The sequence below is a fragment of the Brachyhypopomus gauderio genome, chromosome 21, assembly GCF_052324685.1.
Source record: "Brachyhypopomus gauderio isolate BG-103 chromosome 21, BGAUD_0.2, whole genome shotgun sequence".
NCBI classification, from domain to species: domain Eukaryota; kingdom Metazoa; phylum Chordata; class Actinopteri; order Gymnotiformes; family Hypopomidae; genus Brachyhypopomus; species Brachyhypopomus gauderio.
This window is the reverse complement of record NC_135231.1, coordinates 7,412,289-7,438,464: the sequence shown is the minus strand read 5'-3', so window position 1 is coordinate 7,438,464 and position 26,176 is coordinate 7,412,289. Positions and strand designations below refer to the sequence as shown.

The window sequence follows — 26,176 nt, the reverse complement described above, 5'->3', positions numbered from 1 at the left end:
ACACGGTACAGGCAGACACGGTGTCCAGAGCTCTAAACGAGATGTCAGAACACTGCAGGCTCAGTAAAAACAACAGTTCATAATCACTACTGTGAACATGGACAGCTGCCTGAAACATAATAACACACTATCGTCCATCACCAAAATACCATCATAAAATGCTTTTACAGAGAGGTTATTGAAAATGGGGTTATTGTTTCACATTTTAGCAACCTAAATGGAGACCTCGGGTCCACAGGCTGAGTGCTGTGGTTTGATGAAGTGTCCTTTATTAGTTTTTTATATATATAAATGGGTTTCTCTTTAAGGAAGAGAAGTCCTAAGTCTGCACGGGCAGCTGCTAGTTGTTGTAAGATGGATGGTTTGGTTCACTTCACCAAAGGCCTCGTTCCTCAGTCAGACTTGTCCCAATGTGGTATTTATGTATGCCAACACAAATCAAAGACATAATGCATTGTGGGACTTTTTCTAGATCTATATTAGATCCCTGTTATAGATCCATATTATAATAGTATTTTCTGATGTTTCCATTGTTTTGTCTAATGAGTGAATATTGGAGACCAGATGGATTGTGATGTAACTCACAATTATCTGTGTGTGTGTGTGTGTGTGTGTGTGTTTGTGTGTGTGTGTGTGTGTGTGTGTGTGTGTGTGTGTGTGTGTGTGTGTGTGTGTGTGTGTGTGTTTGTGTCTTCAGAGACTTGTGCAGTAAACAATGGAGGCTGTGACAGCACATGTCATGATGCTTTAACCGGGGTGCGCTGCAGCTGCCCCGTGGGGTTCACACTTCAGCCTGACCGCAAGACCTGCAAAGGTAATACGCTAAATCTCTTCCCTCCCTCTCACACACTCTGTTACCCTCTCTTTCCCTCACACACACGCACACACATGGATGTGCTAACCCTCGTTTGTTTGTTTACTTGGTTTGCTTTTCATCTGGCTGTCAGGCATAATTGCTCCATGCAGGACAGAAAAGTGCTCACAAATAAAAGCCAGTGTATGGGGGAGGGGCAAGGGGGGGCGTGGAGGGGTTTAAAGGTGCAGGTGGACAGACAAGTTTAAAGGCACGGAGTGGACGGGTGAGTTTAAAGGCACGGGGTGGACGGGCGAGTTTAAGGGTGCATGGTGGACGGGTGAGTTTAATGGCACGGGGTGGACAGGTGAGTTTAAGAGCACAGGGTGGATGGATGAGTTGAAGAGTACAGGGTGGACGGGCGAGTTTAAAGGCACGAGGTGGACAGGTGAGTTTAAAGGCACAGGGTGGATGGATGAGTTGAAGAGTACAGGGTGGACAGGTGAGTTTAAAGGCACGGGGTGGACGGGTGAGTTTAAGTTTAAGGAAGATTCAAAAAGATTGGGAAAGCAGGACAGAGTAAATTAAAGAAATAAAGCAAATAAAAAGAAAGAATGGGAAGAGATCCTGGATATTAAGGAGCTGAAAGATACTGAAGTGAAGCCTCAGACCACCCCTGCCACTCCAACCCTTTCATCTCCTCTCCTCTCCTCCTCTCCTCTCCTCTCTTCTCCTCTCTTCTCTTCTCCTCTCAGAGCTCATAATGTCACATTAACAATGCTCCCTAAAAAGAACATTCACTTTTATTACTTTGGTTTGGGAGAGAACAAAAATGAAACCAGCCCCAGACGGCACTGGCAGAAGAAGACAAACGCTTTGCTTCATGCCAGGGGCAGAAAAATTGAGAGGGCAGCATATTACTTTATTTCATTTCTAATGTGCTTATTTCATCCAGATGATGCCGGTCCCTTACAGAGACGGACGCCTCATTTACAGGGATGATTCAGTCTTAATCTGAACCATCCACATCTATTCAAAGCCAATGAAAGGCTAGCAGAAGCAGACGATGTATCGATCTTCCCTAGTCTAGAGTCTAGAGTTGAGCCGTGGGCCTTTGGGCGCCTCCGAGCATTAAAGTTTCCCTCCGAAGTGCATTCAGCTTTGGAGAACATTTTTGATATGAAGTTTGCTATGCACCCTTCTCTGTATTTACTACATGCCCAGCTAGGTGATGTTTTTGATTTCCGACGGAGACAGATTTTTATTTTGCTGACTTTTATAGCAAAAAAATGTATTCTGCTGTTGTGGTCCTCGAGGCGAGCCCCGTCTATGACTCTGTGGATCTAACGGCTGATGTCTCTTCTTCCCCTAGAGAAATTGACTTATGACCTTCACCAGAGGTCAGAAAGGTTTTCTCAGATATGGACTCCTGTCTGGACTTACCTGGAAGGTCTTGGCTAGAGCCCGATAGAGACCATGCTCTGTTCTAGATTATATTCGCTGTTCTAGATGTAAATATGTGATTGTTTCAGACTGTGGGTGTGGCTGTGGATGGGATCTGCAGCGCTATCATTGTATTTAAAGTTTGTATGCAACCTTGGAAAAAATAAAATAATTAAAAAAAAAAAGTTTCCCTCCTGTTCCAACCGCACCAGCGCCAGGATGTTCTAGTGCCCTGGGCCGTGGTGCCGGACCATTGGAGGGCAGCTCCAATTTGCCCCACACACTGTTCTTTCTCTTGGTCTCTATTTATTTCTTCTTGGTAGCTGGTAATGCATTTCAACAGCTTAACCATTGTCAGAGGAGCAGACAGTGGGTACAGATTACAGGTGTACAGTGAGACTACTAAGGTAAATCTCAAATGTAGAGTGGCTGGGTGTAGCAGGCAGTGTGAGTACATGTGCGATGAAGAAGCCGTTATCTTGTATGTTCAAGACTTCCTTTGGCAGATCTGTTCAGGTGGCTGATTGCCCGATGACCCATTCAGAAAATATAATGTGCTTTAGCTTGTCTAATATTGCACAGAGCCCCTACATATTGCAAGAAAAACCACAGCTTGTCAATGGACAGTTTAAAAAAAGTTTATTAAAATATATTAAAATCTAATAAAACTTCCATGACATTAATTGTACATTAACATTTTATATTTTCAAGAGTTCACTCCTCACCACTTGCAGCACGTTTTCATCTGTGAACTTAAAGCTAAATTAGCTTGAAGAGATAAAATGGCAGCTTTCAAAGTATTCTGAAGTTTTCAAATATTCTATGTGCATGAATGTTATCTACATATATTGTTTGAAATGTGATTCCTTATTTAAGTTATACAGATTTAAGAACCTTTTCTGTAACCCTTGTTTTTCTTTTGAATCGTTACTTTGAGACACATGAAAGGAGGGTGACCGATCCCTCTCTCCTGCTCTCTCTAGTGTCCTCTGTTTTCTTCACTTCTCTAAGGTTCTGGTTTTTTTATCCATTTCCCCTGCAGACATTGACGAGTGTCGCATGAGTAACGGAGGCTGCGACCATGTGTGCAGGAACACGGTGGGAAGCTTCGAGTGCAGCTGTAAGAAGGGCTACAAGCTGCTGACCAATGAGAGGACCTGTCAAGGTTGGAGCATGCTCAGTTCTGACCAGCAGTCTCCTCTGTTACTCTCATGTCTTTTCTGTTTCTATGTTAATCTTTCACCTTCATTACAACTTCCAACTTCCTGTCATTCTTGTGACCCAGTTCACATAAAATTCATAAATAGTCAGAGTAACTGACGTGGTTGGCAGGGCTCCCAGCCCTCATGGCGCCCCCTAGCTGGGTGGAGGAGTGCAGTGTCTGCAGATGAGGGGAATGAGGCCACCTCCGTGTTGGTGCAGATGTCCCAGTGATGTGCTACGATAGCCACTCGTGCCAGTGTCGGGCGACGGTCGGGCTGGGAAGCCTGCCCAGTTGGTGCACATGCGTTTTCGTCGGGCCCTGTCAAAAGCAGAGTTCATCTTCCTCTTTGTTTCGATCTGATTTTGGCCGTGGAGGTTTGTCGGGCTGTGGTGTGAAGGTGGGCACCTCATTAAATGGCACAGTTGGGCTCAGGCTGGCCTGCTGGTCCTGACAGCACAGTCGCAAACCTGTGACATTTGGACCGAACTGAGTGGAGTCATGGTAAAGTCAAGGGAGGATTGAGGTTGGAGTCTCAGATGGGATTTTGCCTTAGATTAATTGTGGTTATTTACCTTAGATCAGTCGTGGTTGGGTGTATGTTAGGTGATATCTAGAGGTGACCAACACCCTCTCCATCATATACGGCCTTTCATTTTGACCCACAGCAACCTGACTCCAAGGTCCCCAGTACTTATCCTCCTGTAAGTACATGAGGAGTTGTCTAAGATATGGTAGAGAAGCTAAACAATACAGAAATTAATTACATGGGGCCCAAGAACCTGTAAGCCATGAACTCAGAACCTCAGCTGGAAAACTAACAGAGACACACTAATTAATAACATTGCATGGTGATCCAGTTAAGAACTTCAGGTGGGCTATATGTTCTGAAAAGAAGAAAAAAAAACATTTCCCTGCTGAAACCTACCCAGCATGCATCTGTGCTCCATCCAGACTTTGCACCCTGACCTGGCGGCTGTTTTCTTTCCAACCTCCTTACTAGACCCCTGGGTGAGAGCGTGGGAATACCTAGCTGTCAGCACTTTCACCATGATCCTGCCTTATAATGCTGACCTGAGATCAGTTGTTTCTGTTTCTGTTAAGGTGCTTTAGGTGTGGAGAACTGGTCCTAGGTCAGCATGCCTGTTTTTCAGTATCTGAACCGGGGGAAGGGGTCTTGGGAGTGGAGTGTGGGGTGAAGGGAGTATCTGGGCGGTACCCCTGTTCCTGTGATGTTTGGCCTGCTATTGTTATTTCGGGAAAACAGTAGGTGTGGACCAACAAAGAAAACTCTTATCTTTAGCCAGTTTTCTGCACAATGACCCCTAAGGTGAGAGGTCAGACAGATTGCTCAGTGATGGTCCTGATGACCCAGAGGACTGAACTGTTTGTGTTTCTCACTGCTCTACAGTGTGATTCACTTCAGCGGCTAATTTTCTGGCCCTGATAACAAGTTCATATCAGGCAGGGCTGGAAAAGAGAAACACTAGAATTCGTCGTCACTTCATTCTGCTGAGGACATAAGGCAATCTAATATAGCTGATTCGTGATTAGTGTCAGTGGTTACTGGTAGAAATGATTGGTGCAGTAACCATGAGTAACCATGTCTGATTTCCAGGTAATGAAACACCGCAGCTGAAGTTTCCACTCTGTGAACTGGCAGCATCCATTATTATTAGCCACAGTTCCACTCATACTTTGTGAGTTTTGTCAGTGGGCTTAAGAAACTGACTGGCTTTAATCCTGCTTTAAGCTGAGGCTTATACTGGAAGACGCTGACTAGGGTTAACCCTGCTTTAAGCTGAGGTTTATACTGGAAGAAGGCAGCAAGCAAATGGTATTCCAGTCAACTGCTTACATAAAAGCTTAAGAATAAACTGCTGTGTGTTGGCTGGCTGAACTCCACGTCACACACTTGACCTTTCACCGATCCCCCTCTGGAGTCCTCTGCCCGAAGACAGGGGTTTGGGTGCTCAGTCGACATGCTCCGGGCGGAACATGTAAACAGAATGTTTGCTTTATCTGGGCGAGAGAGGTTGGCCCCTGGGCTCCATCAATCAGGATGAGGCTTGTCCTTCGCCACCTCTCCGAAGATCTGGACACATTCCTCAGCCATCAGCTTGAGCCTCCTGCCTCTAGCCCCCAGAAGGGCCATTCAGACTCGCTGCTTATCTGATCATGCCCCCGTGTGCTTAGAGAGGGGCCGATAGAGCCCCTATCTGCACTCTATAAACAGTCTAGCTGTTAGTCCTTCCTCAGAGTGCCATTGTTTCAGCCCTTCGGTGGAAGGGGAGTCGTCGGGGCTGAGATCAGCAGTCGGCGGAGGCAGCTCGCCGCCCCGCTCCCCGTGCGCTGGAGCACGTACACAGGCCCACTGCAGCCTGTCCCGCATGTGCGGCTCACCTCCTCCCGTGGGAACTTTCCAAAAACAAGAGCCCCTCCCAGTGATCCCGCTCAGATCATCAGAATCCAGATCATCGATCCCATTCCCACGGCTCGGAGCACCCGGAGATCTCGCGCCGGGAGAGCGGCCTGTGTCGAGCTGGAGACTCGTCGCGCCTCGCTCCAGATCTATTGCTGATGATTGGCACGTTTGGGGGCGGAACAGCCGGGTGGGCGGAGTCCGGCTAGCACGATGTTGGTGTCGTGCGGAGCACAGGCTAGTCAACATATGGCTAGAGAAACCAGGCTCTGTCAATGAATCTGCCAACAGCTCATAAACAGTGCCTGATGACTGAACTGGGCCCTACAAAATAGAGAAACTAAGGGGGGAATGCAGATTGTGCAAACACAAGGAGTTTACTGTGCAAGTCACGGTCCTGAATAGCAAGTGAAATGATCCACACTTTACAATTTTTCTTCTCCAAATCAACCAAATGTAATTCAAGATCTTCTGATTCTCTTTATGGATTTGGAAGCTGCTGTGTTCCTAGGAACCACTGTTAGCCTGATGTGGCAGTGATTTGAACTGAATTGTGTGCCCAATTGGTGGTCAGTCTTTTGCAGAAGCTGGTAGACCTTTCTTGCTTCACAAGAAACATGTCAGTGCATCAGTTCCTGTGGTTTGTGGTAATGGGTTGTAGGACTGTTCACAAGGTCCTGCGTCATGTTGAGCTACTCCATAGCATGTGAGGAAGGGGAATATACCACGGATGTTTGAACGTTCTCAAAGTTGTTTGGCGTTTCCTGTCCAGAACTTAGAACCTCATTAATCGACGTGGCTTGTAGAGGTGCGTTGCCTCTTCGGAAAACTTCTAATTTGTGGATTTGCTGTTAAATTAAATCGGTTTTCAACAAAAGCCCAATGATTATCTCCAGTATGAATGTTTTGATTACCTGTGGTGATGCACATCTGCCCAATATCTTATCAGTCCTAGTAAGATTTACTTAAGTTATTCAGTTCTACTCTACAGCGGTTGTTCTACCACAAAGAATCGAGCTGATTATTCATTTATATGAGTTAAAAGAAACTTAGTGGACAGTACAGAAATTTTGAAGAAGAACTGGTAGGGTCAAACAGATGATGTGACTACTAGCTGTCAAGATGAACTCCACAGACTATGTCTAAACATTTGACTATGTTAATATAAATGCTGACCATCACTTGACGTGTGAGAGTTGAATAATGGCAAATTATGGTATGCGAGCGTATACATTTTTCTCTGGCCATCCTGCGCTGGTGTCCGAATGAGCAGCGTAGCGATGGGTCCGGACGGATTGCCGGATTGGGTTACTGCACACATTCCTCATTAAAAGGGGTGGGGGTGTGGGCCCAGTGGGTAAATCATTTCCACATGGGCTGAGGAAATGGGGCCTGGCGGAGCCTCTTTTAAGAGTCTGCCTGTATTGTAAAGCCCCACTGAGCTGTGTTAATGATCTGCTATTATACACTGATTATACAAAAATGATGAGCACATCACTGTAACGGATTGGGCGAGAAGGTGCCGTGAGTTATTTAACATAGTTAATGCTGTGATCCCTCAAAGTCCTTCACAGCTTAGATTTTCCAAATATCAAACACTGATTGGTTAATTGAATCAAGTTAAAAAATATATTTGAAATCTGAACTACGAACCTTTCCTATATTTGGCACAAGCTAAATATCTTCTTTAATGTGTCCTTTCTTTCCCCTCTCTCTCTCTCTCTCTCTGCAGACATAGATGAGTGCTCCTTTGACCGAACATGTGACCACATGTGTGTCAACTCACCAGGAAGCTTCCAGTGTCACTGCCACAAAGGGTACATCCTGTACGGCGTTGCTCACTGTGGAGGTGAGGGGGGGGGGGGGGGGGGGGGGGGGCTTCTCCCAGCACAGCACGCTTAGGGTCCCCTGGGTCATCACACCCCTTTCCAAGTCGGACAGTGATGCTTTCACTTAGGACTCTGCAGCACTCATAACACGCCCACTCTAGCTCGGACACGCCCACTCTAACTCGGACCCGCCCACCAATCATAACGAGAACATTTGCATCAGCTGCAGGACGTTATCATAAGCACACTCTTTATTTATAATGGTACAGAGTAACTCATCATGCTGAATCTTGCTGTTCTTTGGTGGGAGGGAGCTGTATGTGTGGTGGTTTGTGATTGGTCACATTGTAATCTCAGCTGCTCCTAGGTGCAAATGATCAGCTGAACCACGTGTGACGTTGGTCAGCTGCTGGTCTTCTCCCACTTCTACTGCTCAGAGAAATTGCCCCCACGTTGAGGGAGACAGTACGGGATGAGGGTGTCTGAGAGGTGATGCCATCTGGGCAGTTCCACAATAGCCAGCTCGTCTAGAGGTTGTCTAGTCTGGTCTCGTCATGCTCTCGTCATGGTCTCGTCATCTTAGCCCATGCTGAGCGAAGAGTTTACAGACTGATTTATGAAACACTCGGACAGCGGCGTTGTCTGGTAGCGTCCGGATGAGTCAGAGAAGTTTCTGGGTCAGGGGTGAGGATTCATGGGGACAAGGCCGGGGTTGCCGTGGCAAAACCGCCGAGACCACCAGGCGTTGTTGACGGGCCCTGCTGCGAGAAGCGGGTCACTCCACGTCTGTCCATGCTGGCCCGGCCTTTAGATCAGAGGCAGACCCATCGGGGTGCCGGAGAGCGTTCCGCTTTCCCGTAATAACCCCGTCAGCTAAGAGAGGGTTGCAGACAGAGCAAAGTGCCCCTACCCCAACCCCGCCCCATATCCTAACCCCGCCCCCTACACCAACCCCGCCCCCTACTCAGCCCCGCCTCTCTTAGACAAATCCTTGTATGCAGATATTTTCAATTTTCCCACTAATGACCGTGGATTAACTTTAGTACAGCTCTCAGTATAGGCTAATTGTGTTATTTAGGGGGAGATTTGTGTTGTTCAGTAAATTTATCTTCAGTGGCACTGTAGGATGATTCTGCAGTTAACTTGCAAGGGTTGCAGGGAGTATCTATGAAATAGGGCTTGAATTGCAGCCAGGCATTTGACTAAGTTGATTTGTTATTTATTACATGCTCCACAAAACGCTTCCCCTGTAGCTGCATGAATAGCGCAGTGGAAATAACAGGTTCGGATTTCAGGCCTGATTAAGCCTCTCAAATACCCAAGATGAATTTATGACCCAGCTTTGAATCTGTGCAAACAGTAAGTGTGCGGAACTGTGAAACGCTGTCACGCCACCACCTCCCCTATGCCTCCATACACACATGCGTACACAAAACACTTCCACACACACACACACACTCTCGCACCTCTCTTCCTTTGTGTCCTTCTCGCTCACCTGAGTTTGAACTGAGGCATGTCCACGCAAGAGGAGGAAGAGGTATCTATTAATGTTTACTGAGTTAAAGAACTGGATAAATGTCACTGACACGTCTTCCTTTTGTGCCGTCACACACACACACACACACACACACACACACACACACACACACACACACACACACACACACACACACACACACACACACACACACACACACACACACAAGGTCACTTGAGGTGTCAATCAAACAGGCGTTTGTCTTTCCCGCCTTCCTTTATGCGCCCCTGCTTCTGAGATTAATGAAAGCTCATTAGGAAACGCAAAGTCAAAGGTTTCGGTCCGGAGTCGGCTGAAGTCCAGCGGGAGAGAGTGAGGAGAGAGACGCAGGCAAAACAAAGACATGGGGGACCAGAGCGGCCTAGCAAGCAAGGTCTACATTCACCAGTCCAATTCATGGCCGCTCTCTTCTTTTCTAGGCTTAAGCTCAAGGCAGCCCTTTGATATTTGTAAAGTCTTTTTATGCTTCAGAAACACTCAAACCAACTCTGTTCTCTCTGTCTCTCTCTCTCTCTCTCTCCCTTTCTCTCTCTGTCTTTCTCTCGCTCTCTTTCGCTCCCTCTTTTTCATTCAGCTGCCATCTGGTTTGCTGTGTGTAAAAGAGTGATTGTGGTTTGCTCTTTCCTCTTTGAGGGGAAAAAACAAAAGCTGTCGTTAGGGACAGATGAGGAAACGCTGCCCGCTGAACGCACACACATGCTAACCCGCGCTGAGAAAGGGCCGATTGAGTCAAGGTGGAAAAGCGATTACTGACAGTGTCAAATGATCCCAGTGAAGCGGCTGCCAGCCCCTAGCTGCTGTTTATTTTAGATTCTCAGGGAGCCTTTTTTATGTGTTTATTTGATTAATGCTCTTGCAGCACCGAGGAACCAGTATTGCTTCTCACTAGCTTCATTAAGAAAACGCGTCTGTGCCTTTGCGCTTTGGGGTCTGCCCTCCCCGGGAAGCCTGACATTAGTAGTGTGGAGGGTGACGTACCAAACAGAGCAAGGTTGGATACTCACAGCGTATGATGTGTAGACGTGTTGGTAGAAGTTAGCAGTAAGACTTTCAGACAGTACAGTGGTGTCAGGGCTTCACGTTCTCAGGGCGTCTTTTTCAGAGAGCTGAAGTTGAACACATTTACGTGCTTTGGTCCAGGACAAATTACAACCGTGCTAACATTTCCTTGATAGACAATAGTGAAATGGTATACGTGATCATGGCTTGTGGCCTGCCTGCTTTGGGTTCACAGCTACACAGCACTGCAGTTTAGCGAGTCACCTCCACACAGCACTGCACAGTTCAGCGAGTCACCTCCACACAGCACTGCACAGTTCAGCGAGTTCTCTTTCCTAGCGCGTCACTCAGCAGACAAGAGGCCGGGTGTTTACACAGTGCCTCAGACAGGATAAGTCAGATCTGTGTTGTGGCCATCTAAGACCAGAACAGGAATACCATGATCCAAACTGAAAACACAACATGTGTTCTGAGGGCAGCTCCCACACCGGCAGCTGTGTTTTCAGTGGCAGAAAAGCATGCTGGGAAACCCATCCTGAGGTTACAGAGCAGGCCTTCCTAACAGCCTTCACAAAATAATGACCATCATTTGATAGTGGGGCGAGACTGGTGCTGCTGTTGACCTGAGATCAGGTGACGGTGTCCTCCCCCACAAGGATCAGAGGGGTTAATGTCACCATTGTTTTGGTTTCCAGACATCGACGAGTGCAGTATAAACCGTGGTGGCTGCAAACATGGCTGCGTGAACACGCAGGGCAGCTACGAGTGTACCTGCCCACCCGGACACAAAATGCACTGGAACAAGAAAGACTGTATTGGTACGTGTACAACACTGACACCTAGTGGCCGACTCACGCTTTGCAGCATATTGGTAGTAGCCATTATGCAGGATTTTAAGGGATTTGAGGATAGTGAAAGTGGTGTCAGTTTTTGTACTTTTTGAATTGTATATTATTATGGTTTATTATTATTGTTTATGAAATTTATTATTGTTAATATATGTGTTTTATTAATTGTTTATTAGATTTTTTCTTTATAGAATAATAATAATAATAATAGTCTGTAATTATTAAACCTAATCTCCAAATTGCACATAGTTAGCACTGGTGGATGCACTGAAGATGCTTGTGTTCCTCGCAGAGGTCGTGAAGTGCTCGTCCAGCACGGTGGCCCCCAGAGCGACGCTGTCCTGCAGCAAGACAGGCAAGAAGGAGAGCTGCTCCCTCACCTGTGCCTCAAAGGCCCACTACCTCGCAGGTACAGGTGTGCTACCTCACAGGTACAGGTGTGCTATCTCGCAGGTACAGGTGTGCAACCTCGCAGGTACAGGTGTGCTACCTCAAATGACACAGGCCATCTCAAAGAGCAGAAGGAATTGGTGTTTGTGCAGCTGTTTATGTATGACCAGGGGGTCACTGGTGTAAGGGACGGACATGCATGCCATGCACTGCTGGGGTCCCTGGATTAGAGATTAGAGAGGGGGCCTGGATTAGAGATTAAAGAGGGGGCCCCCTCCCCAGGGCCCCCTATGGCAAAGCAACTTTATTTATACAGCACCTTTCATACACACTGGCAATTCAAAGTGCTTAACACAAGAAAAGAAGAAGCTTATTATGACCTGAGGTCTGTCACCTTGAGAAGGTGTTGCCCACAAAGTATAATACAAAAAAATAAAATTTTAAGAGTGAAAATAGAAATTAAAATAATTAAATAATGAGTTAAAAAATTATTTTAAATTAAAATAAAGGTATTGTTACACACGAAGGAGGAGGCACGACGAGCGTAGATCGGTGCAACAGAGAACATTTAATGAAAACAGAAAACACGTTGAAGCTCCATGCGGAGGGCAAGCACAAAACACAACTCTCGCACAGGCACGAAACTTTAGACAAAGACGAGCACAAGACACTGCGCGACCGCACATTAAATAGGTGATTAACACAGACCCTCGTGATTTCGAGACAAGGCACAGGTGAGACTACGAACACGCTCACGGACAACCCACACCCACGGAAGTACATACATGGACATAACAACACGCAGACAATGTAACGGCACGCCCACAGGGAAGGGTCCGGGACTGTCACCGTAACAGGTATTAAGAAATAAAGAAGATAATAATAAAAGATCAATAAAACGGGAAATTGTGAGAAATTAAAATAAGAAAATAAGCATAAATAAATTAAATAAAACAGGCTACAATTATGGTACCTATACTAGCCAAAGGCCAGTTCAAATAAGTAAGTTTTCATCTTGGATTTAAAAACATCTAACGTTGGAATCCTTCTAGTATCTCCTGACAGCTGGTTCCAGTTAGAAACAGCATTTAGCTAAACGCTGCCTCTCCTTGCTTAGTTCTTACCTTTGGCAGGACTAACTGATTAGTTCCTAGTGACCTAAGATTTCTGCCCGGCTCATGGCTCTGCAGCATATCCGATAGATGCACCGGTCCTACACCATTTAGTGATTTATGGAGCAGTAATAACACCTTGAAGTCTATCATGTGTTGTGGTGTTTTATTCAACTGTAGAAAGTTTTGACCCATCCAGTTTGTGATGTGCTCAAGGCACTTGCAGAGAGAGTTACAGGGACTGTAGCTGTCTGGTCAAAGTGCTAAGTAGATCTGAGTGTTGTCTGCATAACTATGGTACGACAGCCCAGAGTCTAGTATGATCTGTCCAAGTGGAAGCATGTATAAATTTAATAGGAGTGGCCCAAGAATTGAACCTTGTGGAACACCACAAGTCACTGGCACTCTTTCAGAAATCTTAATCAATTTCAAGAAAATAATTCCTGCCTTGCAGGTAAGAGATGAACCATTTTAGGACGGTTTCTGAGAGACCAACCCACTTCTCTAGTCTACAAGAATGTTGTGGTCTACAGTATCAAAGGCTGCATCAAGGTTAAGCAGTATTGGAACAGACAGCTTCCCTGAATCTGTGTTCAGATGAATGTCATTAATTACCTTAATAAGAGCATTTTCAGTACTGTGAGGTTTCACCAAGGCAGTTTTAGTGCATTAGGAAAAACACCGGATACGTGTTTACTATCTGAAGTAAGTCATCTGCTATTGTGTGTGCATATTTGTTAATTTGTCAACCATTGAGAAGAGTAATTTGCTATTGTTAATGTTATTATTGATAATGTTGGAGTAAAAGGTTTGTCTTGCTTTACATATGATTATGTAGTAAGCATGCAGCATATCTTTGTATATTTCTTTGTGAATCTGAAGTTTTGACTTACACCATCTGCGTTCAGCCTTCCTGCATTCTCTCTTTTGGGTTTGAACTGCAGTAGCAGTAGTAGTTTGGTGCTCTCTGTTTACCTGAAATAGCTTTAACTTTAAGTGCAGCAATTTCATCCATAACACTAATATTTTTAGTTTAAATTGTTCCACAAATGATCAACAGACCCAGATGATCATGTTGACTGTGAGAAGTGTAGCTGTTCTGTCATTGATGAACCTCTTCTTGAATTGAAATGCCGGCCCTGTTCTGTTCTGTTGAGGCTCATGAATCAAAGAACACACAGTAATGATCTGATAAAGCTACTTTCTTAATAGAGGCTGATATGTTGAGATTTTTTGAAATAACCAGATCCAGAGTGTGACCATGACAGTGTGTACTCCCAGCCACATGCTGAGAGAGCCCAAATGAGTCTAGTATGGCACAGATCTCCTTGGCATAACTGTCCTTCAGATTGTCAACATGAATTTTTAAATCCCTCTCTTACAGAGAGGTTTTCAGTTGCTTGGACTATCCCTACATGAAATGATAAATGATATCCTTTTATGTATAACTCAGATGTGACTTACATGATTGTCAGTTTTGTCAGCACTTGCATCATTTGAATTTGTTTGCTGTCGATTTTTAAATGATGTGTTTCTACTCTGGCCTGTTCTGCAGAGTCGGACAGCAGTTACTCGGTCAGCTGCGGTGTTCCCGTCCCTGCCAGAGGCAAAAGCTCCAGCCGAGCCAACACCAGCTCCAGTCAGAGCTGCATAGGTACCGTCCGAGAGAGACAGGCTTAACACACTCCCCACCTGTCCCTCTGATATAGTCCATACTCAGGGAGGTAACTGTAAAGGGCCAGTTGCGTTCACCTGGGAGTTCCCCTGGTGAGATGTGACTGTGTGATGTAATAAGTTTGATTAACGTGATTGGTTGTGATGGCATGATGTAGTGAGTTTAATTAATGCGATTGGTTGTGTTAGGCAGTGCTTCTTTTGTTTGTGTGTAGAGACTCTTGCTCATCCAGTGAAGCAGACGGCATCTGTTCGAATCAAGAACGCCAAGTGTCACCTGCACCCCAAACTCAGGGGACGAGCAGAAGACGGTGGACGTCAGATTGGGCCAGGTAGGAGACACTAAGTCCTACACAGGAACTCAGTGAGAAACTGAACTAAGAGCACAATATATAAGGGCACATTACAACAGAATTCATCTGTTCATTATGCTCTGGGTTGCACAATATAATGTTGGATGTTCACACCACAGTGCAGGCCTCTGAAATACTGTTATTTATAAGTCCCACAGAACTCGTATGAACAATAAATTGTAGTCTTGTTCAGAATGACAGGGTCAGCCTGACAGCTTTTTATTTATTTCTCATAAATCATAATGTAGTTATAGTGCGCATGCAGGACACGCAGAAATCAACATGACATTTTGTCTAGATCACATAATGAGAGTTAAAAGAAAAGAGTTATTGTGTCCTTTCTGCAGTTTTGGAAACTGTATGAAATTCTATGAAAGATTATTCAGTAACTAACGAGCTTTGTTGCTGGATGCAGCTCTGTCCTGGAGTGACTAAGTCCTGAGATGTACTGAGATGTTTCAGTATGGACACTGATGCACTGTGTGGGCTACAGGGGGGCAGCTCTGCAATAACTGCCAGGTCACCTTCGTTAACCTGAAGTGCAGCTCGTCCAAGAAGCCTCGAGGGCGGCGGACGCGCAATCCGTCGAATAAAGAGATCACTCGCATCACTCTGGAGCTGGAGGCGCAGATCAAACCGGGCGACACCACCGGTAAGCACACAAGATTATATGTCAACTCCACACAGGATATTAGCATTTTAACTCTGCTTGAGTAAAGTTGGAATGTACCAGTGCAGGGTGAGGGATTAGAAGTTGCAGCACCTTTTAGAACTCTGTGTGCCGGGAACTTCCATGTTCCCGTGTGCAGGGCTGTGTGTGGGCGGAGCCTCCGTGTGCAGGGCTGTGTGTGGGCGGAGTCCCCGTGCTCAGGGCTGTGTGTGGGCGGAGCTCCCGTGTGCAGGGCTGTGTGTGGGCGGAGCCCCCGTGTGCAGGGCTGTGTGTGGGCGGAGCTCCCGTGCTCAGGGCTGTGTGTGGGCAGAGCTACCGTGTGCAGGGCTGTGTGTGGGCGGAGCCCCCGTGCTCAGGGCTGTGTGTGGGCGGAGCTACCGTGTGCAGGGCTGTGTGTGGGCGGAGCTACCGTGTGCAGGGCTGTGTGTGGGCGGAGCCCCCGTGCTCAGGGCTGTGTGTGGGCGGAGCCCCCGTGCTCAGGGCTGTGTGTGGGCGGAGCTCCCGTGTGCAGGGCTGTGTGTGGGCTGAGCTCCCGTGTGCACGGCTGTGTGTGGGCGGAGCTCTCGTGTGCAGGGCTGTGTGTGGGCGGAGTTCCCTTGTGCAGGGCTGTGTGTAGGCGGAGCTCCCGTGTGCAGGGCTGTGTGTGGGCGGAGCCTCCGTGTGCAGGGCTGTGTGTAGGCGGAGCTCCCGTGTGCAGGGCTGTGTGTGGGGGCGGAGCTCCAGTGTGCAGGGCTGTGTGTGGGTGGAGCTCTCGTGTGCAGGGCTGTGTGTGGGCGGAGTTCCCATGTGCAGGGCTGTGTGTAGGCGGAGCTCCCGTGTGCAGGGCTGTGTGTGGGCGGAGCCTCTGTGTGCAGGGCTGTGTGTAGGCGGAGCTCCCGTGTGCAGGGCTGTGTGTAGGCGGAGCTCCCGTGTGCAGGGCTGTGTGTGGGCGGAGCCCCCGTGTGCAGGGCTGTGTGTGGGCGCAGCCCCTGTGCTCAGGGCTGTGTGTGGGCAGAGCTACCGTGTGCAGGGCTGTGTGTGGGCGGAGCCCCCGTGCTCAGGGCTGTGTGTGGGCGGGGCTACCGTGTGCAGGGCTGTGTGTGGGCGGAGCTACCGTGTGCAGGGCTGTGTGTGGGCGGAGCCTCCGTGTGCAGGGCTGTGTGTGGGCGGAGCCTCCGTGTGCAGGGCTGTGTGTGGGCGGAGCTACCGTGTGCAGGGCTGTGTGTGGGCGGAGCTCCCGTGTGCAGGGCTGTGTGTGGGCGGAGCCTCCTTGTGCAGGGCTGTGTGTGGGCGGAGCTCCCGTGTGCAGGGCTGTGTGTGGGCGGAGCTACCGTGTGCAGGGCTGTGTGTGGGCGGAGCCCCCGTGCTCAGGGCTGTGTGTGGGCGGAGCTACCGTGTGCAGGGCTGTGTGTGGGCGGAGCCTCCGTGTGCAGGGCTGTGTGTGGGCGGAGCTCCCGTGTGCAGGGCTGTGTGTGGGCGGAGCTACCGTGTGCAGGGCTGTGTGTGGGCGGAGCCCCCGTGCTCAGGGCTGTGTGTGGGCGGAGCTACCGTGTGCAGGGCTGTGTGTGGGCGGAGCTACCGTGTGCAGGGCTGTGTGTGGGCACAGCTACCGTGTGCAGGGCTGTGTGTGGGCGGAGCCCCCGTGCTCAGGGCTGTGTGTGGGCGGAGCTCCAGTGTGCAGGGCTGTGTGTGGGCGGAGCTCCAGTGTGCAGGGCTGTGTGTGGGCGGAGCTCCAGTGTGCAGGGCTGTGTGTGGGCGGAGCTACCGTGTGCAGGGCTGTGTGTGGGCGGAGCCCCCGTGTGCAGGGCTGTGTGTGGGCGGAGCTACCGTGTGCAGGGCTGTGTGTGGGCGGAGCTACCGTGTGCAGGGCTGTGTGTGGGCGGAGCTACCGTGTGCAGGGCTGTGTGTGGGCGGAGCTACCGTGTGCAGGGCTGTGTGTGGGCGGAGCTACCGTGTGCAGGGCTGTGTGTGGGCGGAGCTACCGTGTGCAGGGCTGTGTGTGGGCGGAGCTACCGTGTGCAGGGCTGTGTGTGGGCGGAGCTACCGTGTGCAGGGCTGTGTGTGGGCACAGCTACCGTGTGCAGGGCTGTGTGTGGGCGGAGCCCCCGTGCTCAGGGCTGTGTGTGGGCGGAGCTCCAGTGTGCAGGGCTGTGTGTGGGCGGAGCTCCAGTGTGCAGGGCTGTGTGTGGGCGGAGCTCCAGTGTGCAGGGCTGTGTGTGGGCGGAGCTACCGTGTGCAGGGCTGTGTGTGGGCGGAGCCCCCGTGTGCAGGGCTGTGTGTGGGCGGAGCTACCGTGTGCAGGGCTGTGTGTGGGCGGAGCTACCGTGTGCAGGGCTGTGTGTGGGCGGAGCTACCGTGTGCAGGGCTGTGTGTGGGCGGAGCTACCGTGTGCAGGGCTGTGTGTGGGGTCTCTGAACAGTGCCTCCTGTTCCCCCTCTGCCCTGCCTGTACTGATAAAGGGAGCTGTGACATCGCCTGCCTCCGGAAACAGATCGAGGACAAGATGAATTCCTCCATCAAGGCGCTGAAGAAGTCCATCAACCAGGAGCGCTTCCTCATCCGCATGCAGGGCATGGAGTACGAGGTGGCCCAGAAAGTGCCTCACACCACGGAGCGCCTGGAGAACTGTGGCCCCGGGCGGGAGCGGGACAGCGGGCGCTGTGGTAGGCTGGTGGGGTGGGTGGACCTGCTTGGGCTGGGGACGGGGCTACTGCATTCACTTTTACATCCAGGCAACGTGGTAACACCAATACAGGCCAATGTGAGCATGTACAGTGGAGAAGGGATAAAGTTGTGTTAAATATGAGCTAGCCATACAATAATGGATTTTCTACTCATACTTTCAAGATTACACAGTAGGTCAATTAAAGCCTCTACTGCTCGGCTCCTCACCGTCTCCCCCTACTGACTGCTCTCCTAGTCAGATGTTTGCCTGGTTCATTCTATCACGGTGAGATGGAGCGCTGTGTCCAGTGCCCTGCTGGGACCTTCCAGGAGCGGGAGGGTCAGCTGGCCTGTGACCTTTGCCCTGGAGGAGATCGTCACGGCCCACCGGGAGCCCGCAACATCACTTCCTGCTCAGGTAACTGTGGCCAACTAGCAGATAATCTTAAGCAGTGTTCTGTCATGGAGTATTTTCTTTTAGTCCTATTTGACAAAAAATAATAATACTATAAACAATATGTATTATGCAGTAGTACATCACTGTTAAATGTGTCAATCAAATACTAGAATCCATTTATAAGCTATGGTCACAAGATGCATTAAAGAACTGAGGTATTTGAGCTGAAGCTTTGGTTGGAACTTGCACTGCTGTCTGACTCCAGGTCAGTGCTTCAGCTGAAGCTTAGGTCTGAGCTTGCACTGCTGTCTGACTTCAGGTCAGTGTCCGCCAGGCTATCACTCAAGTGACGGCTTCAAGCCGTGCACGGTGTGTCCACGCGGCACATACCAGTCGGAACCGGGCAGGACCCTCTGCTTCCCCTGTGGGGGGGGCCTGGACACCAAGAGAGAGGGAGCCAGCTCCTTCCACGACTGTGAGGTCAAAGGTGAGTCTCAACATTGTTTTGGTTACTGGATGGTTTTACACACAAAAAGTGCAGTATTAGCTGAAAGGTCTGAGAACAGGAAGTGATTTTTAGATATACGTGACAGGGAAGAGCCCAGAGTTATTGCCTTTAACACTCAATAGTAATAACAGAAAGAAAGTTGCTGGTATGAATAACAAAAACTGTGACCTTTACAAAAAACCTTTCCTGGGTTTCATATGTGAAAGCATCTATTTTGTACCATTTTCATACCTTCCTGTGGAGCTCTTTCAGAATCTCCTTCTTGATTGGCAGATCAGCCGGTCAGTCAGGATCTTTGTGGTCCACCACTGTTAAATGTGTTTCTTCCGCGTTCTCCTGCTACAGTGTCGTGTCCACCGGGACATTATTACAACACCTCCGTGCACCGCTGCATCCGCTGTCCTGTGGGAACCTACCAAACTGATTTCAAGCAGAACCACTGTATCTCCTGTCCTGGGAACACCACCACCGACTTTGACGGCGCCACCAGTGTTTCTCAGTGCAAGAGTAAGGAGCTCCCGTCTCCCCCTAGGGGACGTGAATGATGGAACACTGGACGTCCTGATGGGGATTCCAGCAATATGATCAAATGGAGTTGAATGCAAACAGTGTGTGTGTGTGTTTGTGTGTGTGTGTGTTTGTGTGTGTGTGTGTGTGTGTGTGTGTGTGTGTGTGTGTGTGTGTGTGTGTGTGTGTGTGTGTGTGTGTTTGTGTGTGTGTGTGTGTGTTTGTGTGTGTGTGTGTGTGTGTGTGTGTGTGTGTAGACAGGGAATGCGGAGGTGAAATCGGAGAGTTCATTGGGTACATTGAGTCTCCAAACTACCCAGGAGATTACCCTGCTAATGTGGACTGCATATGGACCATCAACCCCCCAAGCAAGCGCAAAATTCTCATCGTGGTGCCTGAGATCTTCCTGCCATCTGAGGATGACTGTGGAGATGTGCTGGTGATGAGGAAGAACTGTGAGTGTCATGTCTTTTCTATAGGCTATGACAATAACAACAACAATAACATCAATAACAATGGTGATCGTATTAATAATAGTAATAATAAAAATAGCAACAATGATAATAATAACAGTACTATTACTAATAATAATAATAACAATAACAATTACTTTTTGTGATGAGGGGTTGGTAGAATACAGAGACCAATGCGTTGACGTTCACAGTGAACATGTTTATTGAGATTTGTTTATTTGTTGCGGTTTATTGACATTAACATGAGCTAGACTTGGGGGCGGTCCGGGGCTACTTTGTGACAAATAGTACAATATTATGTGCAATGAATATGCCATATTTTTGTCAATTGTGATTTTTACACCGCAATCAAAATTTGTCCTCCGCTTTTAACCCATCTGTGCAGATAGAACACACACACACACATTAGTGATTACTAGGGGGCTGTGGATTACACGTGCCCAGAGCGGTGGGCAGCCCTAGCCCGGCGCCCCGGGGAGCAGTTGGGGTTAGGTGCCTTGCTCAAGGTCACCTGAGTCATGGCCTCAGGTCTGGGAATCGAGCCCATGACCCTCCGGTCACAAGACCAGTTCCCTACCACCAGGCCATGACTGCCCCAAATACTAAAATAGGCTAAAATAGGTCTAATCTTGTTTTCTAGTTTGTGCTGATATTCTTCTTGTTGCGAGTTCTTGTATTTGTGCTACAGAATTCAAATTGATAATAAACACAAGCATGGCTCAATTTCAAGACCATTGCACAAGCATGGCTCAATTTCAAGACCATTGCACTGACATCAAAGCCTCTGTGAGATAATTAGTTAATTAAGGCTTTAATATGTGATCAGTGAAAATAAAATAATAAAATGTGTAGATTACAACACCAGCTAAAACCATCTAAACACCATTGCTGATTATGTCATGTAGTCTTGAGTTAACAGGTAAGGGAGGTTGGTGATGTAGGGCACTAGTTAACAGCTTCTGTAGATATGTAAACATTTGAGTGCATACATTTTTTGTAATTCTCTCTGTCATAAGCAGAGATACCAAAATAAATTTTTGGTACAAAAATCTAAGATGGCGATATCCAGAATTGTTTTCATTTATTTTGTTCGTTAGAGATTCAAAACATTAAATTCTTCTTTCATCCAAGCCAGTAGGATGTAATTCTTTGTATGTGATCAGCTGTGTGATACAAAATAAAGCATAAAGACGTGGCTTGACTTTCTGTCTTCTACACCTCTGGACTGCCCACAGGGTCGGTGACTTCCATAACCACGTACGAGACGTGTCAGACGTACGAGCGTCCCATCGCCTTCACCGCACGCTCTCGACGTCTCTGGATCAATTTCAAATCCAACGACGTGAACAGTGCCCGAGGCTTCCAGATCCCTTACGTCACATACGATGGTACAGCCCTTTAGTTCTCAAATCAGACGTGCTGTGTCCTCAACATCTAGCCTCATGATATCTAGTGTTATAACAACTAGTCTCATGATATCTAGTGTTATAACATCTAGTCTCATGATATCTAGTGTTATAACATCTAGTCTCATGATATCTATCATGAAATGATTGACTTGATGTGTTCTTTCTTGGCACAGGTTGGACAGTATAAGTTAAGTTTAACAGTATATATGTTTGGGTTTTTTAACCCAAACCATAAAAACAATTAATAAATTTTTATAGTTAGAATTTTTCCTACTTTGTAATTGTTTGTTTTTGTCCTTTTCTTGTTTGTGTGATCATTTCACCAAAAAAAGTGGCAATATTAAATGTTATCACATTCCACAAGTGTTTTGTTTGGGGTAGTGTTCCTTTAAAATTGGATGTTTTGTTTGTTTGTTTCAGAGGACTACGAGCAGTTGGTGGAAGACATCGTCAGAGATGGGAGACTCTATGCCTCTGAAAATCATCAAGAAATCCTCAAGGTTAGATCTTCTGTGGGACAATCACAAAGACGTCTAAGAAAAGAACAAGCTCTAATATATTATTCAGAACTGTTATACATGCACTACAGCTTAGTCTGTGTTGGTTTCATCCTAGCCCAGAATGCTTAGCTCTGTGTTGAGTATATAGACAGTGTGGAAATTATTGTTCAAGCATTAAATATTTACTCTCGTTTCAGTTAGTGGGATCATATATATTGTATAATGAGGCTGCCTTTTTATTTATTAATTTCACAGCTTCAATGTACACTCACAGTAAAGTATTAGAAAGTGTGATTCAGACTTCACTCAGCCTTAATTCTTACTTGCTGTGAACCCCATTTCATTTCAGGATAAAAAACTAATCAAAACGCTGTTCGATGTGCTGGCTCACCCCAACAACTACTACAAGTACACGGCACGGGACTCCAACGAGATGCTTCCTCGCTCCTTCATCCGCCTCATCAGCAGCAAGGTGTCAGCCTTCCTGCGGCCGTACCACTAGCGGTGAAACCTCTCTCCGCCTCCCCGCCACCGGGCTTCGGTCTGCAGGAGTGCAGCACATGTTTAACAAAAAAAGTCAAAAAAATAACATAAAACAACAACAAAAACGAACAAAAGAAAATGCAACCGCAGTTAGCAAAACTGCAACTTTATTGGATTTCACAAACAGCATGTTATACACATCCCGATATCTGACTTTTTCCTCTCTTTTTGATTTCATTTTTTGTCTAAGTTCAGTTTCAGTCCTCTCCTCTAAGAGAAAGGGTATATGTGTGCAGATTAGCTGAGTACAGCAGTTGTTTTGGGACGAACCATAAAATTTGACTTGAGGGTTCTGCGATTTGAGAACCTTCTCTGTGTTCTTCACCTCTATGTTGTTGTTGGATATTTTTGTTGGAGCGTGTACTGTCATTCTCTGTTGTGAGACGTCTCACGGAATACGACACGTTCTGGTGGTGACAGGGCTTGTATATCTCATACTGTGTTAAAGGGACTTGGTGTAAGTGGAACAACAAGTCCAGTTAAGGGTGAAAATGACAAGAGTAAGGTAACGTTTTTTTATTCAACAAAAGCCCCTCACGTCTTACTCCATGAAGGCAATGGGTAGACATGGAGTAAGACATGAGGTGCGTTTTAAAAACTACTTTATGTTCACACTCACAAACCGCCGGCTGTCCAGATGTACAAGAGCTTCAATTTTTATATTTCCATATGCTTAACATGCCCTTGTCGGTTAAGAACATTTTACGTCATTTATACATTCCGCAATATTAGCCTTGTAACGTTTGAGCTCTTAGAGCTTCTGTAACCATACTGCAATGCTGTTAAAACAGTTCATTTTATGTTCTGTCTGTTCAGATTGTATTATTGTCAGCTGCATATTCGTTTATTACCATATATCCAAGTTAATTTAACGAGCCGTAGAAGACGTAGTGCAGTATTTTGAGTTTGAAAGGAAAAAGTTATGAACTGAAATATCGCTGAAATTAAGAAACAGTGTTTTAATGAACCCATGTGGTTCTGTGGAGGAGCTAGACAGAAATGGTGTTAATGAACCTGCATGGTTCTGTGGAGTTAGTGTATCCATGTGGTTCAGTGGAGTAGCAAAATATATAAGGAGTTGCTGAGCCTTTGTGGTTCTGAGGAGGAGTGAGACAGATTTAGTGTTTAATGGAGGAGTGAGACAGATGTGGTGTTAGTGTTTAATGGAGGAGTGAGACAGATATGGTGTCAATGAACCCGCATGGTTCTATGAATCAGTGAGATAGATTTGGTGTTAGTGAACCCACATGGTTCTGTGGAGGAACAAGAAAGATCTAGTGTTAATGAACCCACATGGTTCGCTAGAGGAGTGAGACAGATGTCGTGCTAATGAACTCACTTGGTTCTGTGGAGGTGTGAGACAGATGTGGTGTTAGTGAACCCATGTGGTTCTGTGGAGGAGCGAGACAGATGTGGTTTTTTGCAGGACATGCAATTGCTGCTTCTTCAAAAACGTCACTTTAAACCTGCTCTACTACGTTCAAGTCTTTAGAATTTCCTCCCTTGAAGGCCCTCGAAGGGAAATTCCACCCAAAAATCTTTTTTTTAAAGAAAGAAAATACCTGTATATATTCGTCTCTCACTGCTCTACTTAGGCAAGAAGCGTTGCTTACTGCTTCATGCTTGTCATAGTTAAAAAGGAGGAAAAACCCTCATGACACTACATGGGTAACTGAGAAAGACCTGGTGGGATAAAAAGACTTTTGGGTGAAATTACCCATTACCCAAATTACCCAAAAATTTCACAGTGAATAAGTACTTTGATTATTAACACAAACACAGTCAATATTTTTGTGTAGGCAGGTGTGTCATCATGAATGCAGAATGGTGATATCCAACATGGTACAGGCCTGAGATCCCCTACACTTACAAATCCTTCTTGTACACATTATAAAAGCATTATGTGTGCCTTATGTTACTGTTGGCAAAAAGGAAATACTTTTGAGAGACTTTTGGGTAAAAAAAAAAAAAAACAAAAAAAGTTGTCCAACAGTTGACATCTGTTAGCATTACAGATGGTAATGGTCTATGGTAATCTTTTTTGCTTTGTATATTGTAAATATGAAATAAACATAGAGTTGAGTCAGAGCGCTAAGGCCAATTCCAAATAATGTCCTACCATTGTATTTAGAGGTAATTTCTCACATATTTCTTCCCAACAAAATCCTGACTCAATTCCTCCATCGCAAGGAGGATGTTCAAAGTTCTGAACTTGTTCTGGTATGTAAAGTATATGTTTGAGCGTCCAACCTGGTATGTAAAGACAATATATTTCTTTTTTTATATATAAAATACTTTTTGTAACATTAAAAATATTTTGATATTTTGCCCCCGTCTCACTTCCAAAGACTGTCCTATATGCCCCCTGCAGACACAGGCCCCTACACTGTGCAATCAACGTTGTGTCCAGTATTACTCTGTTGTGCAGCACAACCCAAGAATATATGAACAAGAAAGTAGAAAAAGAGATGTTTCTCAGCAAATATATGCATTTTATTTGTACTATACATTTGCCATCCCCCCAAAATTGACTAATATAAACATCCACCTTAATTTGATGTAATATGATAGTCTTAATAGTCTTCATTTGATATAAAATGGACATGAAAATGGTTTTCTCCACTCTGATAGGATGAGCTGTATATAATGTTCAATGCTGTCATGTATGAAATCTTTTCAATGTTAAGTTCAACTTCCTGCTATTATTTAGAGTGCTGCTGGATCTAGAGAAACATTTGTCCTTTCTTTTTTTCATAATGATCCTTTTGTGAAATAGCCAAAAGCCATGAAATGTTTTGTGGCAAAGTTGCTGATGTTTTCTTCTTCATTTGAGTGTCCAGAGACGGAACGGCGAGGTTACACGTAGGAATGTGTCTGTTTATGATCCTTGATTTTATTGGTTCTGAATTTTCCTGCTGTGAGGCCAGAGTTTTACCAGATTCCTGTAAACCATTCAGCAAACCAGAACACAGGTTTTTTCTTTCTTTTCATCCTTTTTTTTTGTTTTATTTCATTGCCTTTGCCACAATGTTTCATTGAGTGGGTAATGGTATTTGCACTTGAAAATTGTTAATGCTCATGTAAAAATGTCTGGATTTTGTATTGTCTTTATAAATGAAAGGAATTGGTGTTCTTAAAAACCTTTAGTCTTGTTGGGTCATTACTTTGTTTTCTTTGATAAGTTGCAGTGAGACTCACTGGGTAGATCAAAGGATAGATGTGTAATTTTTCAGAGGGGGGTTATAAATCAACTCAAAAATTGTTGCATAGAACATTGTTCAAATCCAAGAGTATATATTTATTTTAGTTTCTAAAATTACAAGACTAGCAGAGTCTTTTCTTTTAAAACCCTTCGGTTATGCTCTTCCAGCTTTAATATGAGATTCCGACACACTTCCAATCTTTAAATCCAGGCTTAAGACTAAGCTCTTTAATCAAGCCTTCAGTTAATTGACTGCATATGAAGGTGTAGAGCCCGTCACAGTCTTCTGGTAATCGGAGATGTTAATTGTCATCCAGCCATGTCGTGTTCACTCTAGTTTGTGAGTAATGTCAGTTTAGTTTTACTAAACTAGTATTAGTCTAGTTTAAAATAATGTTAAGGTTTTGTTGCTTTAATTTTTCATTACTTGGACAAGTAACAAAATGCATTTTTAAAACTGTTTTAACAAATTTTAACAGGTATTATTTCTTTCATTCACTCTCTCTCTGGATTATCTCAAAATACCAACACAAGGAACGACTTTCAAGAAGTGTCACTATCTAAATAATATAGTGCAGATCATGAAAAGTGAAAAAGTTGTTTAAATTAAGACTAAATTTCAGACTCATGAAAATCACACACAATGGATAAAATTATATTACTGATATATGACTGATTTTTGTTCTCTAAACTTGAAATAATATGGCAGTTTATACATTTCAC

At 46.0% G+C, this 26,176-nt stretch overlaps 1 protein-coding gene across 4 annotated transcripts in view; it reads left to right on the top strand.

The window, feature by feature from the left end:
• Positions 1 to 25,393, top strand: part of scube3 (signal peptide, CUB domain, EGF-like 3) — a 66,166-nt gene extending 40,773 nt beyond the window's left edge. For 2 of the 4 annotated variants that reach the window (XM_076983826.1, XM_076983828.1), the window contains 16 exons: positions 698 to 814; positions 3,279 to 3,401; positions 7,592 to 7,708; positions 10,920 to 11,042; positions 11,365 to 11,487; positions 14,130 to 14,228; positions 14,464 to 14,580; positions 15,095 to 15,253; positions 17,710 to 17,913; positions 18,171 to 18,332; positions 18,631 to 18,798; positions 19,165 to 19,326; positions 19,584 to 19,781; positions 21,035 to 21,187; positions 21,629 to 21,708; positions 22,058 to 25,393. In XM_076983826.1, the coding sequence (XP_076839941.1) occupies positions 698 to 814; positions 3,279 to 3,401; positions 7,592 to 7,708; positions 10,920 to 11,042; positions 11,365 to 11,487; positions 14,130 to 14,228; positions 14,464 to 14,580; positions 15,095 to 15,253; positions 17,710 to 17,913; positions 18,171 to 18,332; positions 18,631 to 18,798; positions 19,165 to 19,326; positions 19,584 to 19,781; positions 21,035 to 21,187; positions 21,629 to 21,708; positions 22,058 to 22,210 (2,258 nt within the window). In that variant the 3' untranslated portion in view covers positions 22,211 to 25,393. The remainder of the gene's footprint in view (positions 1 to 697; positions 815 to 3,278; positions 3,402 to 7,591; positions 7,709 to 10,919; positions 11,043 to 11,364; positions 11,488 to 14,129; positions 14,229 to 14,463; positions 14,581 to 15,094; positions 15,254 to 17,709; positions 17,914 to 18,170; positions 18,333 to 18,630; positions 18,799 to 19,164; positions 19,327 to 19,583; positions 19,782 to 21,034; positions 21,188 to 21,628; positions 21,709 to 22,057) is intronic. The other 2 variants (XM_076983827.1, XM_076983829.1) reach the window with 1 other exon arrangement.
• Positions 25,394 to 26,176: the final 783 nt, after the last annotated feature.